The sequence below is a fragment of the Callorhinus ursinus genome, unplaced genomic scaffold (assembly GCF_003265705.2).
Source record: "Callorhinus ursinus isolate GAN/ISIS: 27379988/994484 unplaced genomic scaffold, GSC_fseal_2.0 scaffold4, whole genome shotgun sequence".
NCBI classification, from domain to species: domain Eukaryota; kingdom Metazoa; phylum Chordata; class Mammalia; order Carnivora; family Otariidae; genus Callorhinus; species Callorhinus ursinus.
In genome coordinates, this window is record NW_027397066.1 from 1,969,375 (window position 1) to 1,989,527 (window position 20,153).

Here is a 20,153-nt window from a genome sequence, read left to right on the forward strand (position 1 = left end):
CCCGCGCTGGGCCCCACATCACCTGTCTCATTGGATGGTACCAGACAGAACGCAACCTTGCCCTCAGTCCCAAACCTTGTGATTAACGGAGGCGCGTCTGCACCGGATGGAGCAGAAGCCCCCGCTCGCTGGCGAGGCCTGATTCTCCTGGAAGCCCGGGGGCCGGAGCGCAGGGAAGAGCCCGGGCGCACGGGAAGGCGGCCTTTATTACGTTCAGTGCACAGCACCTCCCTGTCCTGTCTGGGCAACTATTTTTTGAACTTTTTCCTCTTCAGAGCCTTCCATTCACCTTCCTGTGTGGCCAGGCTGTTAAAAAGCTGTTTCACTTTTCGTTTTCTTTCCGCGTCCCTTAAAAAAAAAAAGAAAAAACCCCATTTTTACATCAGCTTTTGCCCTTTACCCTACGTGACCCAGTAGCAGCTCGCATCCACGCGGGCCAGCACACAAGGAGTGGCAGGAAACGCGCCTGCCCAGGCCCCGGGGCCGGCAGTCACTCACGGGGACCTGGCCCGAAGCCCCGGCAGCCCCGGCCACCGCCGCCGCTCACCGTTCCAGGGTCTCTGAGAGCTGCATTCGGGCCAGGAACTGGTTGTCCCTGCGGATCTCCCGGACGGCTCCTTTAAATTCCCGCTTGTGTTTGTGGATCAGTCTCTTTCTCTCCTGTTCCTCCTTGCTGCTTCCCTGCTTCTTCCCGAACTCGAGGCTGAGGCGCAAAGCCAACGTCAGGTCCAGCCCGCCTGCCTCCCCGCCCCCACCCCCGCCGCCCGCCGCAGCGCACGGCCGACACGCACACTCTGACCAGCCGGGGGGTGAAGAGCTTCAGCGGCAGCGGCTTGCTCTTCTCACACACCAGTGGCCGACAGCACTGCTCCTGCTTTTCCATGTCGGCCAGTGCGCTCTGGCACAGCTCCTGAAACATGGGGGCACGCTGGGGCTGCAGCAGGCCCGCCCGGCACGTGGCCTCGGGGCCCCCGGCCTCCTCTGCTAAACGGGGGCACAGCTGAGGGAGCCCCACCGCCGTGTGGACAGGAGTGGGGGGCCTGCGCACAGGACAGCTCACACCCTTGCGCACACTTCCCGCTGGCAGGACGACAGATGCCTGAGGCCCTTCTAGAAGGTTCCCTGGGCACTGGGGAGTGCTTCAGCGTCCAGCAGACACCGTGGAATCTCCTTCCCCAGAGAAACTGGTCACAATGGGCATGAGTGACTCACCCCTATGGACACACACGGGAGCGCCTTCACTGTAGCCCAGGTGGCTGGGGGGTGGCCACACCATGGGCACTGAGCAAGACCTCGTGCGGGGAGAACGGTCACTTCTCCTAAGTCATCCCACTACCGTCATTTCCCATGGGTGTTTCTAGAGCTGCACCTCAAGACAAGCTCACCCACTAACCTGCTCCCCACTCACAGAGGCGGCCGAGCCTGCGCAGAAGGCCGCGTGGTGGGAGGCCTCACCTGGAGCTCCGGGGGGTGACCGCAGTCGGCCAGGTGCTCCGTCAGCAGGGCTCTGAGCGGCCTCATGATGGTGTGGAAGGATGGCAGCGGGCCGTAGAGCAGCACGCAGCGCTTCACCAAGGCCAGACACACAGCCAGGCAGGACAGTCTGCAAGGGGGCAACACCCAGCTTCAGGGCCAGAGGCAAGAAGGGGACCAGCTCATTTGGTTCAGCCACTGCCAGTGTCAATCCTCTCGGCAAAAATTAAGATCTCCAACCAACAGCTCTGAAAAACCCAACAGGGGCTGGATGGAGTCCACGTCCCGCGTGGCAGCGGGTGGGACAGACGCCCTGTGTCCCTGAGCAGGGAGGGTCACTGGGGGAAATGCGGCAGCAACTTGAAAATGAATGGCTCCACTTTAGTTTTTAAATGACTATTTGCAAAATCAAGCCGACATTATCTTGAAAAATAATACACATGTTCTGGGAAAGTTTTTTCTCTTTTCACAGACCCGACCAGACATTTCCCGGGGAAGACATGCAGATGGCCAGATGCTCAGCGGCACTCATCTTCAGGGAAATGCCAATCAAAACCACATGGAGTTAACACCTCTTACCCACGAGAATGGCTACTGTTAAAAAAATAAATACTGGCAGGATACAGAGAAACTGGCAGGGAGGCAACAGTGGGGGGCGGTCCTCAAAACCATGAGACCTAGAGCTACCGCATGACCCAGCGACTCTGCTTCTGCCTGTGTACCCAAAGAATTAAAAGAAGGGTTTCGATGAGATGCCGGCACCCCCATGTTCACGGCAGCACTATGCGCAGCAGCTGAGACAGGGAAGCACCCTAGTGTCCGCGGACGGACGGACGAACAAAACGTGGTCCATCCCCACAATGGAATGTTATCCGGCCTTAAGCGGGGAGGACATTCTGACACCTGCCACCACATGGATGCACTTGGAGGAGACGATGCTACAAGGTGAAATACACCTGCCAGAGAGGACAGACACTGTGACCCCGCTTCTGGGAGGCCCCCAGAGGAGCCAGGTGCTGGAGACAGAAGGCAGACCGGGGGCGGGCGCGGGGCGCCAGGGCTGCGGAGCGAGCGTGGGATGGGTATACAATTTGTCCTACGAATGGGGGCTTCTGGGGGTGAATGGAGGCGGTGGCTGCACCAGGATGTAAATGTACTGAATTCCACTCAACTGTTGGCTTCAGGATGAAAATGGTAAACTTTCTGTTGTCTCTTTTACCGCAACAAAAGGATATTTCAAGTCCATACTTTTAAAAAATCAGAAAGCAGAAGGACGTCTGATAAAAAGCCCCAGCCCTCCTGTGCACTGAATGTGGGAGCCCCCCCAGTTCACATGCTGAAACCCAGTCCCCAGCGTGACGGTGTCTGGAGGGGGGTCCTCCGACCCACAAACAGGAGCTGTTGTCTTTGTCCCTCGTCTTCGCGCCACGAGGCTCTGTCTTGTCTCTCCCTCCTTGGGTTTCAACTCCCGTGTTCTATTCTTTTTGATGCTGTTGTAAACAGAATTTTCTAATTTCCTTTTCAATTGTTCACTGCATATAAAAACGCAAGTGATTTTTTGACGACTTTGGATTGTGCTACTTCACTGAATTAGTTTATTAGATCTAACGGCTTTTTGGGAGCGTCTTTAGGATTTCCCCCATATAAGACTGTACCATCTGCAGAGGCGACACTGGGTGCGTCCTCACGGGTCCCAGTTCTGTCTGGTTCCATGCTGGCCTGGCACTGAGCTCACCCTCCCTGGGGCCCCAAGCCCCCCACCTACCTGGTGTGGTTGGCCTCCGTCTTAGTCTGGGCCTTCCGTCCACCGGCCCAGCCGAGGGACAGGCCTCTTCTCTGCCACGTGGCCGTGTCCTCTTGGTCAGAAACCAAGAGCAACTCCGAGTTCTTCCCAGATGCTCTGAAAGGGTGCACCAGAGTGTAACCTGAAGTCCAAGCGGGACAAGGAAAGAGGCGGCCTCTGAGCATCGCAGGCTCACAGGGCAGGCTCTGCATGGTGACGCAGTTAGAAGGGTCACTTCGGACACGTGCAGCCTGTGTTCACCCCACAGAGGTGGGGTCACAGCCTCCGCAGGGGTGACGGAGGGAACAGCCCAGGCCCCTGACATCGAGGGGGAGACAGGCAGCAGACAACGCCTGGACGATGGAGTTAACAGGACGGAGCATCAGAAAGAGACAACGGTGGGCCACAGACGCAGGGCAGGGGAGGGGCGGGGGGAGAGCGGGTGCAGGTGCACAGGTGACCTAGTAAACTAAGGTCAGAGAAGGCCTGTCCCAGAGGACAAACGCCGATGGAGCGGACTTAACCCCACCACCACCCGGAAGAACAATTGAGGCAGCGGGCCCGGCCGGCCTGGCCTGGCGTATGCCCGGCACAGCAAAGCCGGCGGCGGCAGGGTGAAGGGAGAGGGGCCTGCTGCGTGCCCCCACTGCAGTGTCCACTTCGACGGGCCCCCCGGCAAGACTGTGCCTCCCCAGGCCCAGGCCCGGCGCACAGGAGTCCGCGGCGAGGCGGTCAGTGCAGGCCGCGTGCAGCAGCTGCACGCCGGGCTTTGGCTATGAGGCCACGTGGGGGAAGCAGGACAGCGTGCTTAGGGTCCTGGACGGAGGAGCTGCTGGGGCTGAAGTGCCCCCCGCCCCGGGCACCGGTGAGGTGCTCAGTACGACTGACATCGCGGCCTGCGTGGTGGCATTGGATTGGAGATACGACGGACGATGGATCGGGGCAGGAAAGGGGGTCCTAGGACACAGAGCGAAGGGCGGAGACCGGGCGGCGCCCCGACAACCCGGGGGAGCGGTGAGTGGTCAGCATCGCGGGTGCTGCTGCGGGCGGGGGGTCTTAAGACCAGCACAGCCTAGCAGGTCAACAGACGCTAGAACTGGCTTCTGATGGTCACTCCTTCCAGAATTCCTGGCGCTCTAGAAACTAGAGACAGCGCTGCGCACTAGAAACAATGGGGGCCGCACGGAGGGAGCGCAAACGTTCTTGTGGCACAGGAAGAAAAGATCTTAATGATACATTCGTCTAACCCCAAGTATAAAAATGTTATTTCAACACAGAATCAACATAAAAGAACTGAGCTGTTTCATGAGTTTTTGACAGTAAGCTCAGTCATCTGGGTGCCACGCCACGGATGGGACTCGCCGCGTGTGGCCGCTGGTGGCCGTGGTGGTGCGAAGAGTGGGGCCCCGGTTCCCTCGGGTGCAGGGGTGTCCGCCCAGCTGCAGAGGAGAGGCCACTGCTCTGGACGGCGGGGTTTGATGTCTAACTTTCCACGTCCCACGCTCTCTACAGGGAGCACGGACGACTTTTAAAGGAGCTGAAGTAGAACACACTTGGAAAAAACTCCGTCCAACCAACTCACCGTGGCCGTGCTTGTTTGGGGTTGCGACGTAAAGGATCCCGAGGAGGAAATTAATGAGCTCAGGGATGAACCTCCGCGACAGAGACACGTAATCCAGGAACACGCAGCACACGAACAGGCCCTTCACCACGTCTTGGAGAGACAGGACGGGGCACTGGCACAGGAGCACAGGGCGCGGTCAGTGGTCAGGCAGAACGTTCCGGAAGGCTGCGCTAGCTGCAGAGGCTGGCGTCCCAGCTGAGGTCTGCGGCCCCAGAGCGTCCCCCCGCATGGAGCAAGCACCGCCCCCCGCTGCAGCAGGGTCGAGTGGGATTAAACCAGGTGAAGAGCGTCGCGGCCCCAAGGCTCCGTCCGTTTTGCGAAGACCCATCACGTGGCAATACCGCCACGGAGGGTGCACCAGACGCCGGCCTAGGAAACACGACTGCTCGGGCTTCTTAAGCCGAAAGGGGAACAGAGCCCACGTCACACTCGGTGCGTCACCACTAACTCCAAGGGCTCTTTTTTGGTGCCACACCTTCCATAATCTCATCTGGGGCCATTTCCAGGGTCGTCTTCACAGGCCCCTTTCCTTGAGCCTTTCCTGCGCTCGGCCCGCAACAGCGACACCCCACGGCCTCACTCGGCCGCCCGAGCCATGCGCCACCAACGTACCTTGGTGAGCAGCTGGCTCATGCACACGAGCGCAGGCGTCACCACGGGGTGCCGGAAGTCGGAGGCTGGAAACAGCATCCCGGCGATTTTCAAATAAACGAGCTGAAAGAGCGTCACCACAGATCAGAGAAAGTAACGGGAAGTTCAAAACACGGACTTTCTCACAGGCCAGGACCAAAGCAGGTTTTGACCCTCCTGGTGAGGGGCCGCGGCGCACCTGCAGGCGTCCCACCTCCACGGCCCCCTCCCCGCACACGCCGGGCACGCCCGTTCTCACACTCACACGCACACGCACACGCCGGACTCCGCCGGAGCGCCTGCTCAGCGCTGAGGAACACCCCGATGGCCTAACACAAGTGGGCAGAGGACACGGTGAGAACTGCTCACCGACATGAATTCCTCGCAGACACGGAAACGTCCTGGGCTCGGCTCCCAGTAAGAGAAACGCAGACCGAAGCTATGTCAGACTACTCTTTACTTTTCAAGTGAGAGAAGACAAGCTGGGTGGCCGGCGAGGCTACTGGGGAGGCCGTGGGCGCAGACACGCGTTGGACGGGGAAGAAGGACGGGCTCCCCCCACGGATGTGCGCGAGTCCGCCCGCCACACCAGGCTCGGCTCGGCCCCAAGAAGCCAACATGAGCCGTGGCTCTGGCCCGCGCACCCGACCATGACACGCGAGGCTACACGCAGTGGCAGCGGGAGTGCTGACTCAGAGGATGATACTCTCCAGGGACCCCCCCCCGCCCCGGCCAGACACGCCCACGGGCTCCCCAAGGCCGCTTCACACTGAAGCAGAAGAGCATCCCTGCACCCTGGCTCGGTAGGGTCTGCACGCCCTCCGTCTGGTCCAAAGGCACCAAGAAATCCTCCCAAACCCCCTGAACTGGACCCCTCTGACCATGTGAGGCACACCCTGGAGCCCCCACTTCCCCCTTCCGCAGAGCCCCCCTGACCTGGGACTCCAGAGGGCACAGGCTCAGGGAGGCAGAGGGGAAGGGCGAGCGCACGCGGCCTCCCGCACCCAGCCCGCTGCTTGTCTTCGCCTCGCCAGCAATGGACCACGAGTGCCACCAAGGGAACACTTGTGACGGTGACAGCCCGAGTACTGACGGCTGCGTCCAGCCGTGCCGCAGTCACGAACCTCACGGGAAGCGTAACTGCAACCCCCACCCCTGCTTACAGACAAGGGGACGGCCGCACAGCGCACCGGAGGAGCTGGATGGGACCTGTCACACGGTCGCTGCAGGAACAGGCCACTCCGGTGACACAGGAAGTGTCTGCCGAGGGCTGAGGCTCACAGAAGGCGGCTCATGGACACTGACTCAGATCCCACTTTGGGGGGCCCACTAAAACCAGGAACACAGACCCTATGTTTTTGAGTTTTTGTTAATCACGGTTTTTCATTTCTACAGAAATCCTAGAACACGGAACAGACGGAGCAAGTGTTTCTGCGAGGTCACAGATGCCGCCGAGGTGGCCTGCAGCCACCACAGGGCTGTCAGAGCCCTCAGAGGGGCTCGGGTGTCTCAGTGGGGCCACAGCAGGGCCAGGGCTCCGGGCTCAGTTCTTCCCAACACACACTCGTTCTGTTGGCCCTAAAGCCTCTTCACCACGAAGGCCACACACAGCCCCATTCGCACGGAATTGAACCAGTGAAACATATTCCAGTGACTTGTTCGCGGGTAAACAGTCCTTCCCACCTTGTTCCGGTCTGTTCTCCAGCTCAGTCTGGAAGCTCGAGGGCATGGCGAACCCTCCAAACCACGTACATTCCACTCAGCCACCCCTTCTGGCCGGCCGACAGCACCAGCCCCCTGTGCCTGAGACCAAGTCCCTGCTCACCACGTCCAGGCCCGGAAACACCGCCCGGCCTCCGGCCTCAATAGCCCCTTCCAGCTCGTGCATGGCATCTCGGAGGACAAATTTTATGGAGCTGCTTGCAGAGTCAGGAAACATCTGGCAAAGATTATATAACTGCCTGTTAATCAGAAACACAGGTCAGGGGAAAATGACCTCAGATAACGAAATCAGAAAGAAAGCCCCCAAATCTCACGTTCACCATGTTCCTGTGAAGTCACCTGCTGGCTGAGCAAGTTAGCCCAGAAGCCCCTGGACGAAGCCATTTTTCCTCTTACTGGTCTGGCTGCCCTTCTCGGCGATCAAGATACTGCTTCTAACACGTTTGTTTTATAACAATCTCTACGTACTTTTGCCACCTCCTAGAAAGTCGTAACCTCTCAGTAGTGATGGCAGAAGCATAACGCCGTAAGGAGCACGTTCTCCGAGCCAGACTCGGCGGACGGTTCCAAGGTGCCGTCCACAAGAACTTACTGGTGCCTCACAAACACTGTGGTACCGACAGAAGGTGGCACGGGGACGTGGGGTGCGCAGCATGTGGCTGGCCCCAGACAGGCCCCTATGGGGCCCTGGTGCTCACTAACCCTCCATCTACCACACCTCCCTCCAGCCAACCAGGGGCCAGGAGCCACGCTCCAGTCTCTGCTTTCACGGGGGGTCCTCGTGGAGCGAAGGCTCAGCCGTCCCTGGGCAGGGCGGGAACGGGAAGACCAGAGGGGCTGGCCTCCCTGATGCTCGCAGCACCAGCCTGTCGGGTCCCTCTGAAGTGTGGACCTGGAGTAGGCGGGTTTCTGGACAATACCAGGACACAGTCTACCACGTGTCCCAAACACCCGTCGGCCCGTCCAAGCAGAGCTTGAAATTTCACTGGCGAATGAAACACAAAATAAGCCTCCAAAAAGCACGAGCAAGGATGAAGTGTTCAACTGTCTTAAAGTTGACTTATTTGTAGTTAACAGCGTGTCCATCCCCAGGGTGACGGGAGCAGTGTGCTAACACCACTCTGAGGGGGCTGTGGTCACTGAAATCACTGTAGCTAGCATATGCCAGGGGGCCTGTTTGCAAGGTCAACGTTACTAACTCCGAGACATAGTTTTATGACGGCGAACAGGAAAAGAGTTGTTCACCTCTGCCCCGCATTCCAGTCAACCTGCCATTGTTACTTACACAACCAATTTATCAATTACTCTGAGTTCTGGTGGATCATCTGTAGCCAAATCTCCAACGTACTCCAAAAGGAAGCCAAACAGTTTCTGCAGAAACACGGGTTGGGAGCAGAGCTCAGTGCCGACCCGCAGAATAAAACCGCAGGCTCACAGGGGCTGTCCCCTACGTTCTGGCTAACACGTGTGCACATGAGCCCCGGGGCCACTGACGGGAGCACTTGGCAAAGTGCAGGCCAAGAAGCTGGTTCCACACCAGGAGGGATGGGTCAGCAGAAGGGCTTGGGGCGTGTGCTTCTGCAGAATGGCAGACAGCACTCAGGTCTTCAGACCAAGAACGCGCCGAGCCCTGTGCCTCATCCGTAAATGGGTAGCACTCGTGGAGAAGAAAAGGCACTTTCCAAGTCCTCGTCTCCCTGAAGGGCTCGCTCTCCCACTTGAGGCCATGTGAGCCACACACCCAGGGCCTCGGTCTCCCTCACCTGCGAGTGGAGGGCAACAGCACCCCCTCCGGGGCTCGTGGCAGGGTCACAGCACGGGGCGCTCGTAGCCGCAGGGGGCTGAGGCGCACGCACCTTGGACACACAGACGGGGGTGGGGGGCCGCCCTGACACTCCCAACATGAGGCACGTACCTCCAGTTTTGCTTTGTTTCCCATGGCGAGACTCGGATGGTTGCATGTTTGAATTCTCTCCACCACCACAAGCTGCTCCTCCATCGTTTTTCCTGATAATAAGGATTTCAGTTCCTCGTAGGATTCAGGGGCTGTCAAAAATGCAAAACACACCCCACGGTTGATAATTAAAAAGAGAATCATGTTTCTGATCACACAGAGATTAAAAACGAAACAGAACAGGGGTGGTATCACTTCACCACCAGAGAACTTCACGCATATTTCAGACACGCTTTACCTCCCACCAGGACCACGGCCGGTGGATCTAACAGGTGCTCTGGCGTGTCCAGGGGGCGAGGGGCGGTGGGACGGGCTACTGATCAGCGACCAGGCAGCAGACACTGGGTTTAGTGTCCACACTGGCCCAGAATGAGCTGGAAGGAGGCATGTGGCAGAGTGCGGTCACCACCCCAGATTCCCACCGATCGCAGGCCGTGCCCGAGGGAGCCAGCCTCTGGAAGTGACTGTAAGTCACAGGACAATTTAGGACCGATCGCTAGAACTGGATGATTCTTCTCCACGCACCAGACCACACAACACACAACATTCGCTGCAAGGGGTTATGTGGTCAAACGAGTGCCCAGGTCGGCACATAGGAAGCCTCCTCACAGGTGACCCCCATCTCCCAGGCCCCACCCCAGCTCTCTGTGGCAGCCACATTTCCACCACAAAAGGCTGGCCACGGAAAGAGCACGACGACCTCCAGTGGAAAGGCGTGTCGCCCTCGTGCTGCGGCCGGCCCATGACACTGTCCACAGCCACACGACAGAAGCTGGCTAACACTCTGGCCAGACACTGCGGAGGAGGACCATGCTCCTGGCGAACCCAGACGTATCGGTGGGCATGTAGCCACATGCCCAGAAGGGCACCCTCGGTCCCAGCGAGGAAGACTTGTCGCCAGGTCACAGAGGTCATCCCGACATGTAAGAAAACCCAGCATCTGTCTACCTGCAAACGTATAGGGCAGCTCGGTTTTGGCAGGTTCTCGAGCTTTGTGACCATCGCTTGTCATCCTTTTCCCCGGGGCTTGCCGGGGCTCTCTGTCTGGCCACCCACGGTCCTCCTCGCTCCCCGCATCCGATTCCAGGTCTGAGTGCCCCTCGGGGTCACTGCTGTCCCCCGGGTCCTCATCGCTCGGGTCTTCGCCCTGTTCCTCTTCGCTCTCGCCGTCACTAGCTTCCCCGCTTTGCTCTTCCTTGATGCTCATCTTTCCATCCTAGGGTAGAGCAGGGGGACCACAGGCCTCACTACCCCGAGGGAACATCCCGTAGCGACGCTGGACCCCGCAGCCACAAGGAGCAGGGGCCCCGAGTGCCGCACCCGCCCTCCGCGCCAGCTCCGTGCCAGACGGCGAGCCCCGGAGCCTCAGGGCCAGCAGGCCGGGGAACGGCTTCCTGAGTCCTGCCGCCAGGGCTCCGGGCAAGGCTCAGCTTCTGCTGGGGAGCAGCAGGGACCCAAGGTGTGGCAGGCGCCCTGGTGGCCATGGGCTCCAGCAGCTGTGTCTGCAGCCTCCCGCCACTGGCTTCAGGGTTGCGAAACGGTGGGTCAGCAGGGGCTTCCTGACATTTGGGCTGCACCTGGAGGTGGCGGGACCTCAACACCTGGGGCTAACCCTTGACTACGCTCTCCTGCCAAATACCCGGGTGTTCTGTGAGCACCCAGTACCTCGGATCCCCTTGTGCTCAACACGCCTGGCCTCCTCCTCTATTCCCTCCCTGAAACCAGGCTGATTCACTCTGAAGGGGAAAGGGTGTAGACCTAACAGAGTAGTAGAAACTCAAGTATTTTACCGGCTCCCGCAACAGCAGCGCTGATCCTGAAGATAACCACACACTTACGAGTGGAGGAAGCCGATGTCAGTGAGCGAGGACACAGCACGAGGCTGGCGTGCCCCTTCTCCAGGCAGCCTGCCCGCAGGTGCGGGATCGGACCCACCACACACTCCCAGACGCAGAGCACACGGGCATTTTTACAAATTCACCTTCCATCTGGGATGACCCTCTCAGATACCAGAAACCGTGCTTCTGAATTCAGAGAGCAAGTAAGCCAGCGAAGGCAAACTCCTTACTGTGTAGGAAAGCAAGCGCCTGTTGTCTTTGTCCAGAACAAAGCTGTCATTTAAGTCGTCCGCGGACAGGTGCTTTGGTTTTCTAGCATCGCCGGCTTCGTCCTCGCCACGCATCCTCCGCAGTCTCGCGGCCTGGATGGGAAGGAAGCACATCGTGGGAGGCACACCGGCCCTGCCCTCCTGCAGGCCATGGTCCCCAGGCCGGGGGCTCTGAGCCCGCCTTCCCCCTAGTGTGCAGGGACCTCCTACCGCACACAAATGGAAACAAATATCATGGCACAAGTGCGTCTAGTCGCCCGCAAGGCAGACCCGTGCTTCTAAGGCCTTTCTGGCTGAGCTACACAGACTTCCCTCCCCACTGCGCAGCCACGCCTCGGGGGGCTCAAGCAGGAGGTTGTCTGCGCACAGGCCGCCGGCCAGGAAGAAGCCCGGGTGGGGCTGGACTAAAGGGCCACATACAGAACAGTGTGTCAATGTTCATTTTTGTTTTAGAGTAACGAAATTTTAAAAGCCTTTTCTAAGGCACAGAAAACGAGCTGAGAAGGTTGTGCACTAGATTGTTAGCAGCTGTTCTGAGGTAAGGGGATTAGAGCAAACGTTCATTTATTTGGTATATTTGGGGTATTGTTCGCAATTTTCTTGCTTTTATATCAAAAAAGAAATTTATTTGTAGTAAAAGAAACAAACTTTAAACAGTCTAAGAAGATTCCTTTGATAAAACAGCGCCATCTGCAGCCCACCTCACAAAACGGAGAAGAAAGGCCTCAAACCCAGGACCCGCGGTGCCCCCCCCCCCCCCCCGCGTGGCGCTGGGCCCTGCGGCCCCGTCGTGGCCACGGTCACACCAGTACCTCCAGCTTCTGAAGCCGATCCTGTTTCTCCTTCGCCAGCTCCTCTTCCGTCTTCATCCTGTTAGAGGGCTGGGCCTTCCTTTCAAGGCCCAGCTCACGAACCATCATGTCATACGCGTCAGGCTAGGGCAGAAAGAAGAAACTTTTCACTTTTAGTTGTTTTTGCTTTTTTAAATGATCTGCACAGGCGGCTTCCTAAGTATCCGGTAACGTCTGGACACCATGAAGGAGGGAGCCAAACCGTACCCAAGTCTTTCCTTCTTGAAAGAAAACTGTTCTAATCAATCTGTAGGACCCTTTAAGGTCACATAGGATTTTTCACTCCGGGAAATTCTTCTCAGAACATACCTGCTTTAACAAAACTAAACATTGCTCATTAGGCATGAAGCCCACAAAACGGGCTGGGGTAAAGGTGGCAGCCACAGTGTCGGTGGCCCACAAAGGTGGACGGCTGGCCACCTAGAAGCCAGACACGCAGGTGAATGCTGCTTTTCCAACAATCTGTAGACTAAAAAGGATGTGGTAGGAGCTGTACACCGTTTGGAGGAAAAACTAAGTAACTGTATATATGGACGTGCAGACGTGTGATGGGAAAAATCAAACACCGTTTGGAGAAGGCCTCCCGTCGAAGGATTTTTCATACCAGCAACAACTGTTTTCTTTAGTTTAATTATCCAGGACTAGATACTGAAGTCTCTTTTTGTCTAGCTCTACACGGACACCACACGGATCCGGAAACTCCACGAAAGCTCACTGGAAGACAGAAGATCTAAGAGAAAAGGAAGGCAGCTGCCCACGTCAAGGAGCCGGAAGGGACGCTGGCCTCCACCTTCCCCATGGAAAGGTCCAGTCCACTTGATACCCACCTTGGGGTGCTCCTTCTTATCCCTGTTCTCGGACTTGGGAGTTCGGTGTGTCAGGAGAGTCTGGATTTCTTTCCAGTCTTGATCCAGCTTCTCTGTGAGCTCCAGGGCACCTTCCCGTTGTGCCTGTCTCTCCCTCTGGGGAGAGAGAGCAAGGTGGCGCACGCCGCCAGCGCGGGGCCAGAGTGAGCAGCCGAAATCAATGCGTTCGTATGGGCAGCACGAGACACCCCGAGAAATGAGTATCTTAGAAAAGCGAAGCTACAAAATCTCAACACACAGAACTAAGTCCCTGCCATCAACCGTTCATCTGGATGCTCTGAGCAGTTTGCTGGTAGTAAAGACAGCGATTCACGTCAACACACAAAACCAACCAACCAAAGACACCCCCAAGTCCTCCCAAAACACAACAGACCGTGAGAAGTGTACGCAAGATGAAACGTAAAATATTCCCATTCAAAACGAATGCTTCTATTAAATTCACAGAAAACGTTAAACACAGCCCAAACACATACAAGGAAAGCCAAGCCCGGGAGCTGTTCTGGTGAGGGTCCCGGGCCAGAGCGCCCCACCAGGAGCGCTAACACACCTTCTCCTGCTTGGACTTTGCAATGAGCTCTTCGATGAGTTCTCTGCGTGACCTCGGCTTCTCCTCCTCCCCTCCCTGCTGCGGTGGGGTCTTCTTATGAAGGAGCCCGCCACCGCCTCCGAAATGGGCGGCAGTCAGCTCGGCTGGGGACAAAGGGCAGAAAAGGCATCTTTGAGACTGGTGCTAGCGCACAAACCGGTTCCTGCACTGGTCCGCCAACGTGTATCCAAGTGCAGATTTGAGAACCGATCCCATATTCAAGAAAATAATCCTCCCGCGCCGTAGCTGCACGAGACCACAGGCACATAAGAAATCCCCAGGATGGGCGCCTGGGTGGCTCAGTCGTTAAGTGTCTGCCTTCGGCTCAGTCACGATCCCAGGGTCCTGGGATCGAGCCCCGCATCGGGCTCCGCATCGGGCTCCCTGCTCAGCAGGAAGCCTGCTTCTCCCTCTCCCACTCCCGCTGCTTGTGTTCCCTCTCTCGCTGTGTCTTTCTCTATCAAATAAATAAATAAAATCATTAAAAAAAAAAAAAAGAAATCCCCAGGATGAACCACCCTGAGAAAACCCAGAGCCACAAAATACCCCCTGACCGTGACCCAACACCTGGAAACACCAAGGCGCTACTTGTCAACTGTGTTCAAATCTCGTGAATGATCAGCAAATGCAGTAAAACAAGGCAGAGTCTGCGTCTCGGGACAGAGAGCCCAGGATTGGGCCGCGGAGAACTCGCATCCCTCACGCCTCCTCGGGCAGGGACTCCGAGACTGGAAGGTCCTGAGGCAGGAGACTGCACCCGCGGCAGGGGCCCCTGACGGTTAGCTGGCCCCGTTACCGCGGCAGAAAAGAGAAAACACTGTGGGAATCAACCACTTGGGAATGGACAGAAACCTTAAAAAAACCCAGAATCTCAGATGAGAAAATGGAAGCTTGCATGGGAAGAAATTTCCCCCAAATCTCCTGCCAGTAACAGAAACAGAACGTTCAGGCTGCTTTCCCATAGCGGGCCCACAGCTCTCGCCCCCTTGCTCGTGAGGCCACCTGTTCCTGGCCATACCTGTGCAGATGGATGTGTGTGCGGGAAGCAGGGGCCCGTGTATTGAACCGCCGACTCCGGCCGGGCTCTCGAGGCCGCCTGGCAGTGAATCACCAGGGCCGGGGGCGCTCCACTCCCCCCCCCCCCCCCCCCCCCCCCCCCACCCCCCCCCCCCCCCCCCCCGGGGCCAACCGGTTGGGCCGTCCCTCCCCAGCTACCCAAGGAAATGACCTAAGCAACTCAACTGCCTCTGTCCCAAATCAACTTTTCTTCTTCTATCGGGTCATTATCGGATTTCTCTCCTGCTGAGGCGTTCCTCACCACCTTCTCCCACCACGGCTTCTGGAACCCCGCCTTCAGTCCTGACTCTCCCCAACTCTCCCGTCACTCCCCTTGGCTTCCTGCCGCCCCTCTGGGGTGGATTCACCGGTTCTCGTGGCTCCTATTGCCAGTAGCAAGGCCCCCTTCCCACTCCCTTCTGGAGGGCTCTCTCTAGGGGGTCTGCCCCGAGCTCCAGGACTCAGCAGCGGCCCCTGATGTCCCACCTGCTCTTTTCCTCCCATCCCTAAGGCTGCAGCTCCCGGGACTCGAGGCCTCCCCCGGACATCCAGCAGCATTTCAAACCGCCCCACGCCGGTGTGTGTCACAGGGTAGCCCGTCCCAGTGACTGGCAGTCCCATGTTAGCAGGTGCCCCGGCTGAAGCCCTGGGAACCCTCTGACCCCTCCTACACCTCCGTCACAATGAGGGAAGAACCACCTGACAGGGCTGACCTTTACGACGAACCTCTCCAGCTCCAGGGAAGGACACCGCACCACGCGGCCGGACAAAACACAACGTGTTTCCGGGTGATTCATTTGTAAAGTTATAAACACACGTATGTTCAAAAGTGAGAGCTTTTCTTTTCTTTTTTTTTTTTTTTTTTTAAGATTTTATTTATTTATTTGAGAGAGAGAGAAACAGCACGAGAGGGGAGAAGGTCAGAGGGAGAAGCAGGCTCCCTGCCGAGCAGGGAGCCTGATGTGGGACTCGATCCCAGGACTCCGGGATCATGACCTGAGCCGAAGGCAGTCGCTCAACCAACTGAGCCACCCAGGTACCCAGAGCTTTTCTTTTCTAAGTTACCTGGGTTTTGATGAGCTCATAACCAGATTCAAAGGTTGCCAGGAAATGTCTAATGAACAGCTGAGCCCCCAAGACCCAAGGCTAGGAACACATGGAACCCGACTTCTCCCCTAGTCACCCGAGCATCACAGCCTCGTGCCGAGAAGCCTGAGGCCACTCGCCCTGTGGAGACCAGGTTGTCAACGCGGAGGTACCAAGCGCTCACCTTCATCACGGTGAGTTAGGACCACCTAAGTGACCACATTTAACAGGTAAGCATACACAAAAAATCTCCACAATGAACCTTGCGAAGAGAAAGGCACAGAAGACGGAACTAGCAGACTGTCCCTCGCTCCCGGGGTCCTTACCAGACAGCGTTCCGCGTTCCTCAGGGTCGCTGTCGCTATCGACAATGTCATTATGCTTTTCAATGTCTGCCAAAGACTGGCCGCAATGAGTTAATTCTTCATCTTCATTTAGGTTGTAGATGCTTTTTTTCTCATGTTGCCGCTGACAGAAGAAAAAAAAAATCAGCTTCCTAAAATTTCCAATCCATTTAAGCAGCAAAACCCAGTTATTTTTCCATTATTTGTTTAATGTGACAACGTAGCCCAAGCACATCAGATTTTCTGGGTCATCTGAGCAATGATCCAGAGACAAACAGCACCCGCAGGAGGTAAACAGGATCAGTGGGCCCGCCCGAGCCACGGGCAAATCCCGCCAATGTTCCACAACCGACTGGCTCTCCACCCGACCGAGCCGCGAGCCGCACTGCAGTCAAGAACTCAGGACACCGTGTTGTCCTCGAGTCAAGATACTTCTCCACCCGGCTGGCGGCAGACAAGGCGCCGCACTCGCCACTGTACCTTGTGGGGGAGCACCCGCACAAGTGTAAGTGAACGACGGGGCAACCGCCTCGTGTTTGGCTTCTGTGGACAACTGTGGCATCAGACCCTCCTCCCCCCGGCCCTGCGCACCTGCTGTTCCAGGGCAAACCTCCGCACCATCTTCTCCTCCGAGCTCATGTTGCTACTGTACTCCCCAAAGCGCTTATCTGTGAAAATGTTGGACTTATCTCTTTCCCTGTATTCCTTCAGTAACGTCTGGGTGCGCTGGAAAACAGATCACAGAAAAATCTAGTGTCGGTCCTGGCAACCTTGAGCTCTGATGGCTCGGCGATCTTGGTCCCTAAAGAGGAAATGCTCCCACCAGGGGACACGTGATGGTTCCAATGAATTATAAGATGCCACCGTCACGGCCATTCTGGGTGCCCGAGGCCACCGCCACCAACAGTCGGAAAAGGGCTAATCTGCTGGCTGGAAAGACGGACCTCAGTTACTGAGGAAGCAGGCTGCCCCCACATAACGGAGGCAGAGAGGACTGTGTCTGGAGCTTGGGGGGCTCTCTAGGGCGTGCCCTGGACTTCCGTGCCCGGTACTAGAGGTTAAAGAAAAACAGCAGCAACCAAAAGAGAGCAGAACGATGAGTACGCGGAAGTTGCTCCGTCAGGTAGAGACACCAGAGGAGCTGAGGTTCTAGCCGCAAGGAAACGAGCCAGGAGGTGAAAAGGACGCCATGCACGTCGGCCACAATTACACAGGGACTGTAGTAGGGCTGCCTATTTTCTCTCTGTCACACGGATGCCTTCATTTGTATACAGCTGATCCTGGCTCCCTTTGGACTCCAGATCTGCAAACTTGTCTACTTGCTAAAGGTTACTGGGACCCCCCCCAACCACTACCCACAGCACTTTCGTGATCATCCATGCGTGTGAGGCCTACAAGGTGCAGTCCTGAGTGTGACAGCTCAGACTCGGCGGGGGGGGGGGGCACCTAGCACCTCTGTCCCCAGCGGTCTCCCCTTGCCACAGGATTATGGGATCACAAGAATTTACACAAGATGGCTCAGGACAGAGCCGGGCACAGGTACTGCTGTCTGTTACCTGCTCAACTCTGGGTTTGGGTCTCGGCACCCCTAATCCTGACCTGAAGAAAGTTCTGGAACGGTTCCTTGTCTCCGTTTTCTCATGTGTAAATGGGGATAATACCAGTACTTCCCTCATAAGGCTGACTGTGAGGAGTCAATACACACTTCTTGATACAACGCCTATTCCACTGGGAGGGATGACAGACACGTCAACTCTGGTCATCTCACCACGTGAGTGAGAACGGAGGAGAGCGACGCTGGGCTGCGGGATGGCGCTGACACCACACCTGCAGTCTCGCTGTGCGCGCAAGTGCTACCCAGAGCACTGCCCACCGACTGGAGCAGAAGACACATGGGACAGTGCATAGACTTCTGAGGGACGGTCACCGATGAGAAGAACAGGCCCATCTTGTTGCCCCGCGTGCCCCGACACTCACCGCATGCTCTAACTGCCCTGGATGACCTGAGTCCCCCTCTGGACAGCTCTGAGCTCTCCCACCCCACGCTGTGCCACACACTCTGTGACAGGGGACAACGGGCCTTCGTCCCCACCTGTAACATTTTGCTCACCCTTCCAATCTCGAGTGTGACTCCCTCTGTGAAGGAGTTTCTGGTTTTCCTATCATACCTTCTGACTTGAGCCCCCAAAGCACCGGGGATGGGAGGAGGCACCAACACCTGCCTCTGGGCCATTCACCGCAGGCCAGAGCACGGAGCACAGAGGTGACTCTGTCAGGTACTACAGGGATGAGCACCCTGCCCTATTGGGGCCGCAGGGCTTGGGAAAGTATCAGAAGTGGTGACTTGTGCTGGCCCCTGAGGGATTTGGGGGGATAAGACAGGACTTTTGGACAAACTGAGTTGCAAGAGGCAAAGCAAGGACAACAGGTTGCGGCCAGATTGTGAAGGGGTCTGAGAATGACAAGCTGAGAAACAAGAATAATGTCTAGTGTTTGGGCAACGCTTAATATGTGCTATTTAATCTTACAACGACCGTTAGGGAAAGGATGGGTATTATTATCCCCGCTCTAGAAATGAGAAAACACGCTTAGCTGGTGGAAACAGAGCTGCTCTGGAGCGCACGTCACCCGGGCCCCCACGGTGCCCCACACCTGCCCTGGGGGCCTCATCAGCCCCGGACGTTAGTCTTGTCCGGTCCTTGCAGTAAGGATGACACTCCATTCAGTTCAGAGAAGGACTGGATAGCGCCCTGCAAGGCAGAACACGGAGGGCGGGCCCAGGAAGGCTGGGGTCAAGTCCTCACTGACCTTTAACCCCCAGCAGCTAGGAGGGAGCTTCAGGCTTCACAGACATTCAAACCCAGTGAAGCCCAGCCCTTAGCTGAGACCCTGGGAAACCTGCAGGTCCTTTCTGTACCCTAACTTTTCCACCCACCTTAATTTTTTCAGTAGTATACTATGTGTCTTACTGAATATTGTTAAACCCAAGAACGCGTCTCAGGGGCCGAACACGGAATGCCACCTGCACAGAGGCTGAAAGGCGCAGAATACTCTGGGACGGTAAGCACACAAGGTTGCGTTTCAGTCTCCCCGCGAGGGACACGGTGCTGTGCTTGGAAAGACAGACGCACTCGTTCTCCCAACATCGGTGACATCCCTGCGCTGCGAAGAAAAGGATGCGCGCCCCCTGGACCAGAGGCTCCAAGTCCCTGCGAGGACAGGCTGGAAGAGGCGTGCACGGGCGCCCCGTGGAACCGAGGGGCAGGCGCACACGCGCGCCGCGTGTCCACCGAGCGCCAGCTTCCCAGGGCCGGCTCCCTGCAGCGCGCGCTGGGAAGATCGGGGGGACCCCCGGCCCGGGCACGCACCAACCTAACCCTCGGACGCTGTTGGAGGCCCCAGGACTCCAGCGCTCTCCGGACCCCCCTCGCCCCCGCCCCCGCCCCGCCGGCAGGTCCCCGCGGCGCGGCCCCCGCCCCTTACCTTCTGGACGGCCCGCGCGCGCGACACCCCGGGTTGTCCCACGGCGTGGCGCGCCTTTCTGCCCAGCACCGGGAACTTCTGCCGGTTCACCTTCACTTCGAACGGGTTGGGGTTGGGCCTCGCGCGGCCGCCCGGCGCCCCCGCCGGGGCCCCGGGGCCTTTCCTGCGCGCCGCCGCCGCCCTGGCCTTCCCCATGGCGCACCCGCCAGCTCGCAGGCCCACTCCGCCAGCCGGTCGGCGCGCTCCCTCCGGAACCGCGTGCGGGCACCGGGGAGCCGCCCCGCCCTCGTCCCGCGAGAACCGAGGCGGCGAGAGGTACACGCGACGCGCAAGCTAGCCTACGCGCCTACAGGCGGGGGACTACAACTCCCAGCAGGCCACGCTCGCCGAACGCACCGCCTCCTCCCTGCGCGCGGCCTTCTGGGAGCGGTAGTGCGCCGCCCCGCCCCCGCCTCGGGGCGCGGCGGCGAGGGGAGCGCTCGGGCTCCCTCTTCTGGGAGGCAGTTGGGGGGAGCCGGCCGCCCTGCGAGGAGGCGGCGGCGGCGGCGGCGCCGGGGTGGGGGGCAGCCCCGGCCGGTGAGCCCCTCC

The 20,153-nt window shown here is 58.1% G+C and overlaps 1 protein-coding gene across 1 annotated transcript; it reads right to left on the minus strand.

Moving 5' to 3' along the window:
• Window positions 1-188: 188 nt before the first annotated feature.
• NOP14 (NOP14 nucleolar protein) lies at window positions 189-19,904 on the minus strand. Its single transcript, XM_025887284.2, has 18 exons — window positions 19,566-19,904; window positions 16,674-16,808; window positions 16,065-16,206; window positions 13,558-13,700; window positions 12,972-13,106; window positions 12,106-12,228; window positions 11,255-11,386; window positions 10,135-10,402; window positions 9,148-9,278; window positions 8,518-8,603; window positions 7,336-7,471; window positions 5,493-5,594; window positions 4,839-4,992; window positions 3,239-3,398; window positions 1,456-1,603; window positions 792-910; window positions 548-703; window positions 189-348 (listed from the first exon to the last, which is right to left on the minus strand). Exons 1-18 carry the CDS (start codon window positions 19,758-19,760, stop codon window positions 249-251), a joined length of 2,565 nt encoding a protein of 854 aa, XP_025743069.1. The 5' UTR covers window positions 19,761-19,904; the 3' UTR covers window positions 189-248.
• Window positions 19,905-20,153: the final 249 nt, after the last annotated feature.

What these genes read in the sequence shown, in the direction of transcription:
- NOP14 (XM_025887284.2), bottom strand. Translation starts at nt 19,760, where the DNA reads ATGGGGAAGGCCAGGGCGGCGGCGGCGCGCAGGAAAGGCCCCGGGGCC. An exon ending in GGAACGCGGAACGCTGTCTG is followed by an intron (nt 13,701 to 16,064) that starts GTAAGGACCCCG and finishes CTTTGTCCCCAG; the next exon opens with CCGAGCTGACTGCCGCCCAT. An exon ending in CTCTCAGAGACCCTGGAACG is followed by an intron (nt 349 to 547) that starts GTGAGCGGCGGC and finishes TTTTTTTTTAAG; the next exon opens with GGACGCGGAAAGAAAACGAA.